We start from the raw sequence: 7,888 nt of genomic DNA, 5'->3' as shown, positions 1-7,888 counted from the left end.
GTGTCATTCCCCTGTCCTTCCCCCCCCCCCCCAAGTTCAGAACATTTCTAATCTACATAAATGGATCCATGAGTAAGTGGAGTGTTACACAAAAACCTTAATGGATACAAGGGGGATTTGAATAGGGGTGCAGAGGTGAATGGCTTAGTTTCCATACCACCCTTACCCCTCCTTTTAGGGCACTGGTTTGAGTGTGGTGTACTTCATTAGGGAGCAAACATGCTTTTTCTTATGTTTCTTAACTGATAGGTATTCAACCTTCAACAAATAACTTTTGTCAAGAGTCTTAGTTAAAATAAATATGGCATCTGATTGGAAGTGCTTTAATTTCTTATCTTCTTGAAAACGTCATTCAGTCTGTAGAGTACATTCTCAATATCCTAATGCTGCTGAGCCAGCAACTATTACAAGCTTTACATTCAAATATTAGCAATAATAAAGGCAGCAGAATGGGCCACAAAATTAGCCACAGAATGGAGCTGTGGGAGAGAACTGAATACAGTAGAAAGTGATACATCGTACATTTCATCTGGATAAGAGTTTATAAAGGGTAAGACATCTCTGGGTAGGTTGTCAGCAGTTGAAATGGAATCTATTACATATGCATCTTAAAGCATGGGCCTCTAGTCCGTGAGCGAAAATAGGCAGCTCTTTTAACTTAAAACCTGGGAAAGATCCAGAGATTTCTATTGTCCAGACAATGAGGCGGGGTGGTGAAATTACTGTGGGAATGTGGGTCACTAAGATACATTAAAAACAACCTCATGTATAAGAAACAACACAGTGTTTTAACAAAGTCGTTTAACAGTCCTAGTATGAATTCAAGGTTCTGATGTCATTTTTGTATTGATGATTCTTTTTTTTTTCTTTTACTTTTGGTTTCAGAGGAAGAATTTGTCCCTTTACTTCAGCATTGGTTTATTGACATTCTGGGGGACTGCACTGCTGGGTGCCCGCTTGTACTGGATGGGCAACAAGCCGCCAAGCTTTTCCAACTCTGACAACCCAGCAGCTGACTCAGACAGTTTTCTCACACGCACTCTGACCTTTTTTTACTTGCCGACCAAGAACCTCTGGCTGTTGCTGTGCCCGGACACCCTCAGCTTTGATTGGTCCATGGATGCTGTGCCTCTTCTTAAAACAGTCAGTGACTGGAGGAATCTACACACTGTGGCCTTCTGTGCTGGACTCCTCCTTCTTGCCTACTCTAGCTTGAAGAGTTCCAGCAGTGAGAGAGAATGCAATGGGAAAGCTGTAATGAATGGCAAGCAGAATACTAATGGGCATAGCTGCCACTCAGACATGGAATATAGGAGCTTGGAGCAGAAGTCCAGCTTTGCATCAAAAGAAGAGAATGGCATAAAAAAACATGTAATCCAGAGACTGCAACTTCCTTCAACTGAGAACATTGTAGTTCTGTCTCTGTCTCTGTTAATAGTGCCCTTTGTTCCAGCCACAAACCTATTTTTTTATGTAGGCTTTGTAATAGCAGAGCGTGTGCTGTATATTCCTAGTATGGGCTTCTGCCTGTTGATTACAGTGGGTGTCAGGGCCCTTTATGTCAAAGCCCAAAAGCGCTTTCTGAAGAACTTGATTTTTTATGCCACTGCTTCATTAATTGTTTTCTATGGACTCAAGACTGTTGTCAGAAATGGGGACTGGCAGAATGAGGAGATGCTGTATAGGTCAGGGATAAAAGTAAACCCAGCCAAAGGTAATACTTTCTATGGTGAATATTTTATTCCTGCCTCTGTCTCTCTTCTATTTTTAGGTTTATCAACTATGTTTAAAAAAGATTCATTTCAGAACTGTATATTTAGGTGCAGTAGTATGCATGTGAGTGCAGTGAAAAGAAGGCAAAGCTGGAAAACCTGTTGATTAGGTGTTCAGGTTTGGCCTTGATATACAGAAAATGGGAATGTGAGGTAAGATTTTTTTTTTTTTTAAGTACTCTGGAATCAAATGCTTACCATTAGCATTATATAAACTAGTGACCACCAACTGGTCTATCCCGATCAACTGGTCGGTTGGGGAGCCCTGACACCTCCTGCCCCAGACTGAGATCAACTATCAGAGTTTCCATGATTGGAAGCAGCTGGGACACAGTTCGGGAGTGGCGGGACATAGGAGTGGCAAGGTGCATGTAGCTGGGCTGAGGTACACCCCCTGTCCCCAGGGCTGGGCTGGGTGAATGGCATGATCCCCCTCCACACCCCCTGCCACTGGATGAGTGGATCCCCAGCCACTGGGCTGGGAGAGGGTTGGAGCCCAGGTTGCTCATCCAGGTGTTTGGGGGGCTTCTGTCTATGCACACACCCCAGCAGAGTCTAAGGGGGCACGTGCCCCCCCAGTCTGTGTGCAGGGTGAGGCGGTTGCCACTGTGCACTGGGCTTTGTGCCCTGAGCCCCACTGCAGCTGAGGGCACAAAGTCCATGGTGCAAAGCTAAGCATGAAGTTACAGCTGTCTTGCCCTGCACATAGAGTGGGGGGAGGGCACATGCCCCCCCCAACACAGAGCACTGCGGGCAGCTGCAGCAGGGGTGGGATGGAGCCATGAGCAGCTTGTCCATGGGGTGCAGGGAGGGGGAGGCACGTACCCAGGAGGACACGGGGGCATGTGCCTCTGGATCTGCAGGTGGGGCAGAGTGGGCTGCAGCTGTGGGCTGGGGCTTGGCTCTTCTCAGCAGGGGTAGGGGAGCTGGCCCACTGGAAAAAGGCCTGCAGCAGCGCTGGGAGCATTGCCACAGTGGGGAGGGGGTGCTGTAGCCACCCAAAAATTAACTGTAGCCCCCCCAGGCTCCCCTCCCAGTGCTGCCACCACCCACCCTGAGCGCAGTGCAACACAGCCTTCACCAGGAATACCATGGCACAGCCTTCCCCTCCCCACTGCTGAGGGCATGGGAGTGGTGTGCTCAGGTTCTGCACGGGGTGGGGTGGCTGCTGCTGGAAGCTGGGAGGTTGCACTGTGCTGCGCTGTAGCAGGCAGCAGCACTGGGAGGGGGGGGGGGGGGGGGGCTGCAGCCCCCCCTGTAGCTCCATTCCAGGCACTGCTGCTGGCCGGGCTCTTCCCAGTGGCCCAGTGCTCCAGCCCACAGCTGCAGCCTGCCCCGCATGCAGATCCGGGAGCACATGCCCCCCCCCCATGCCCTCCTGGGGTGCATGCCCCCCTCCCTACACCCCTCAGATGAGCTGCTCATGGCTCTGTCCTGCCCTTCCCCTGCTGCAGGGCCTGCCCCTGCCCCACTCCCTACTTCACCGCCATTTAAGGGGTAGTGGGGGGGGGGGGGGCAGATCATGGCCCCAGTGGTGATTTAGGGTGTGGAGGCCTCCATCTACTCCACCCTCCACCACGGCCCTTTCCAAAAGTGATCTGCTACTGGAAAAGGTTGGAGACCACTGATATAGACCTTAAGTGGTAATCTCTGTTCAGAGGATGAAGTCTGTTTGCCTTCTTTGTGATAAAGCTTCCATTAGTTTTGACTGAATTTCTTGTTGGGTATAATTGCAAATGATGTAGCCACATAAAGTCAGGGTTGTAATAATTCAGTTTGAAAAGTGACTGGAACCCATGTTGTATTGAAAACACTGTGGAACCAAATAAGCATAGCCACTTATATTAACATATTAATGCATACATATCAGGGATTTGTAACACCAGCCAAGTATCTTACTCAAAGGATGTACCTACACTGGAGTGGATCAAAAGTGTGGCTGCAGCTCACTTAAACATCCTGTAGCTGATTTTAAGCTGGCTAGTTCTCTAGGTAGGTTGTAAGTGTAGCTGCAGGATGGAGGTTCATTGTGGCCCCCTGAGTAAATACCCATGCAGCTAGCCCATGTCAGGGTGTTTGTTACCATGGCTACACTGCTACCAGTACCCAAGCTGTTAGTTTAAAGCTAGTGCAGCTTCAGCCCTACTTTTTTATTACATTGTAGACCAGTGATTCCCACCCAGAGTGTGGGGGGCACTGGGATGCTGCCAGATCCTTTGAAGGGTTCCATGAAGTATGAGAAGATAAATGAGATGTGATGAGATAAGCAGTTAAGTGCAGGCTGCCCTGTTCCTGCCTGGATCCTTCTCTACCCCAGCTGTCTGGCCGCTTTTCAAGGAGGTAAGTGCTGTAATATATAAATTAATTTTTGAAACTGGGTGTTACTCAATTCACAAAAGTTATCCAGATGTGCCTTTAGTCCACTGAGGAGTGTCTCAAGTCCAAAAAGGTTGATAGCCACTGGTGTAAGCATATCCATATTTATAACTCCCCGCATCTGGGAAGTGGTGTGTTTATTCATATATTTAATTATGGAAACTAAATGCCATGTTAACATTTTCTACTTTATCCTAGGAATCTGTACTTAGAATCTTTAGTTATGTGATGTAGGATCAGGAATTGCTGTGATAAAATTGTGCTTTTGCTTAGACCATAATCATCCATATTCTAAATACTACGATGATAAAATGTAAATGCAAATGTTGCCATAAGTTAAAAGGAAGGGAGAGTAAAAGTAGTAGGTTTTGTTGGTAAGGCATCGTGTAAAATAGTACTAAAGTTCCTAAATCTAATCTTATTAAACCTTTTTTCATATTTTTAGAGCTCTAGGGTAAAATCTGTAGTTATAAAAACCTGATGCTGAAAGTAAGTGACTGTGCTAAGTGCATCCCATTTTTTATTTATGTTTTGCAAAAGAAGTATTTATTGGTAGAGAATAAATGTGGCTGTGTGGGCTGACGGCATGCCAGAATGCTTACATACTGCAATGAGGTATATTTGTTCACTGACAGGATAAGATGCGCAGCAAATATTGATATACTTTTTACAGAAGAAAACGTGTGTTCATTTGGCAAGGTAACTTCTGTTGGTTTTATTTCCCATTATCATTTATAACCTTAACAGAGGCTTCCTAAACATCAGAGGTTGTGGAATAGCCATTTCTTTTCTAGGACCGCTGATGGAGTCCTCCTTACCATTCCTGGTGTTGTCCAACAATATGTTTTTTGATGTAGGTGGTGACTAGGAATGGTGAAGTAAGCAGTCCACTCCTAGAAGACAATCTAGTTGGTGTCATCCTGCATTCATTCTGTTATTCCTGCATCTCGTATCTTAACTATATACATTATTGCTTATATATTGTTGCATTGGCTCTTATCTGGCAAGTCAACATCACTTTTACAGACCTTTAGCAGCCTTGAAGACAACATATCAGATGGTGATGTTGTCTCAGAAATGGCATCCCATTATTCAAGCAATATTCATTAAGAGAATATTTCCTAGATTATCTTTGATTTTGGCTGTGTATACTCATTCAAATAATTTGGGAGAAGTTTGTTTTTCTGGTAGCAAAACTTACCCAGCGACACCTGAACAGACATTTGAATGCTGAGACCCTGAGGAGCAGTGCTAATGCGTAGCAGACAATGTTCCTCTGTGCAAACATCTTAGCGTGCGCTCGAGATGGACGGCAGCAGTGTACAGAACAGTCCTGACTAGCTGACCCAGAGTGCTCAGGGTCAACCTGTTTCTCCTTATTGCACAATATGAGAATTGTGAAAGGGGTAGTGCTGCTTGATTAGCTCGAGAAGTAGAATCCGGTGAGTGATACACTTTCTCCTGGAATGAAGGGGGAGAAGGAGCAAAGCCCTTTGGGAATTTGAAGGACTGTTCCCTGGCTTCTCTTTGAAGAGAACATGTACAGACATTTGCTGTCCCAGTAGTGATTTAACCATGGTTGTTTCCTGGTGATTTTTTTTTTTTCCCCTGAGTAGGCATTTTCACTCTGGGATAAAAATTCTGAACATTTGTAGGCTCATGGTGTTTCCTAGGAGAGCAATGATTTTTTTGGGAGAAACTGAATGTTTGTATGTAACCTTTGATTTTTAAAGAGCATTCATTTTTTTCATTTAATTTGAGCAATCCCAACTGGTTTTGGGATTGAGTGGCAATCCAAGGAATTAAGAAATCAATGCTCCAAACTCTTTTGCATCAATTAAATGAGGATGTCATAAAATAGGTTCTTTTCTGTCTGCCTTGTCATTTTGGGTTTTCTGTTTGTTTTTAAACTTTTGATGCAAAATATGATATTCAGGTGAAAGAAATGGCTGTTTTACTGGTGAATTTCTGGCTGTCCAGGAAGGTTGCTGTTCTTTTTCCCATCACTCTGCCTCAGTAGAAGGCGGGGTAGTTTTTCACCTCATTAACTAATTAAATTATATATAGCAGCGGTTTTGTGAACAGGAGCTCACTTCATCTTAAGCTGTGAAAGGATGTTCATAGAGCAAAATATAGAATGGAGAGAGTGATTTGTATGTAAGAGGTGGAAAGAAAAGGTATGATGGAGGAAGGGGCAGAGAACAGTGCTGGGAAAGGCATACCAACAAAGAACCCATAGGAACAAAGTGGGTCACAAAAACTAATTCAAGTAATGGGATACAAGTATGTAGTCCCCCTTTAAACATGACCTATCTGTAGATGATTTCTTACTCTTATTTCTCATCTGAATCAGTTTTTTAACAGTTGCCTAAGAACAGCTAACCTGAGGTCAGCACTGGAATGTCCAGGAAGGTAAAAGAGTTTTGTCGCAGGCTTTTGTCTTTCTCGAGCTGATGTCAGATCAATTTGCATTCATTCTTTCATGTAGGAATCACGCATTGTAGACAATGTAGATAACAGAGGGGCGATGGCACATAAGACATTGGTAGGGTTGCAGGTGAATGAACCTTGGTTGTTTATAACCCATGTTAATCAGTCCAGTGATGATGTGGTCTGTATTGATATTGGGGCACAGCACCTGGGTCCATTGCAGGGCCTGCTGCCTTGGTGAGAATGGGTATTAAGTAGCCTGCTCCTTGGGAAATTAAAGATTAGAGGGCTTCCTGTAAACGAGGACAGGTTTTCCCTCCTGGTTACTTTGAGGCACTCATACTCTTTTCAAGGAGGGGGTGGAGGTCATTAATGATGTGTCTAGGGTGTACAAGCTGGAGGCTGTTGGTTACAACCAGAGGGATTCTGTTGTCCTTGCCCTAGTATTATGTTGTATTATGTCAGAGCAAGGTCTGAGTTTGGCTTTGTTGATTTGAGTGGCGCCCATCTTGGGAATATATTCTAATTGTAAAAATCCCTGCTCCAGGTCTTTAAGGTATACACCCTGGTCAGTGGGATCAGAGCAAATGTGATTGTAATGTAGAGCTTGGTTGTAGATGATGGGAGTAGTATTTTAGGATGAAAGCTGATGGCCTGAAGGAAGCTAGGGCAATTGGTTGATTTCAGAAAAAAAACATTCTCCCTGAAGATAATAGCATCTTCCTTCTGCTACCTTCTCCTGTTTAGAACATTTCAACAATGATTTATCAGACTAAGAACAGGAATTGTTACAAAGATATCCTTTGCTCCTTCACTGACAGAGATGTAGCCAGAGGCCTATGGAGAGAACAGTTTTGCTGTGGGCCAACTTTACTGAAGCCATTTTGTTTTCTGCTAACATGGAGCTTTGAAACAGTATTTTAATCGGTTCCCCAAACTGTGTAAGGAAAGAAAAGGGCAAGTGTAAAGGGTGTGTCAGAAAAGGGTGTGTGTCAGTGATGTGGTTTCTCTGTTCCTTCTGACTCTGTCTGGGCCATCTGACCTTCATAAGTTTTCATTGCTGTCTCAAGTGTGAGCAGACTACTTACGCTAAGTGCTGTGGGAGTTCTCACCCTTTCTGGACTGCAGCAGCCTTACCGCAATTTATGGATGTTTCTTACTGCTTTTGCCAGTATGAAAAACTGCATGGAAGCATGTTGCACGGTTCTACTCATCTATCAAAAAAACATGCACTACCCCAAAAGAATCAGGTGAATGAAATCTTGTAAGGCTGCCTTAGAGCCATCATGTGCACCGTGCCTTTCTGTTTG

The 7,888-nt window shown here is 44.6% G+C and overlaps 1 protein-coding gene across 1 annotated transcript in view; it reads left to right on the top strand.

Moving 5' to 3' along the window:
- TMTC2 (transmembrane and tetratricopeptide repeat containing 2) overlaps positions 1-7,888 on the top strand; it is a 242,311-nt gene that overhangs the window by 60,623 nt on the left and 173,800 nt on the right. The window contains exon 3 of the mRNA XM_006024805.3: positions 886-1,714. Within this exon, the coding sequence (XP_006024867.1) occupies positions 886-1,714 (829 nt within the window). The remainder of the gene's footprint in view (positions 1-885; positions 1,715-7,888) is intronic.

The sequence above is a fragment of the Alligator sinensis genome, unplaced genomic scaffold, assembly GCF_000455745.1.
Source record: "Alligator sinensis unplaced genomic scaffold, ASM45574v1 scaffold976_1, whole genome shotgun sequence".
Lineage (NCBI taxonomy): Eukaryota > Metazoa > Chordata > Crocodylia > Alligatoridae > Alligator > Alligator sinensis.
Note: the sequence above shows the minus strand (reverse complement) of the source record. Positions and strands in the feature narration are given on the sequence as shown.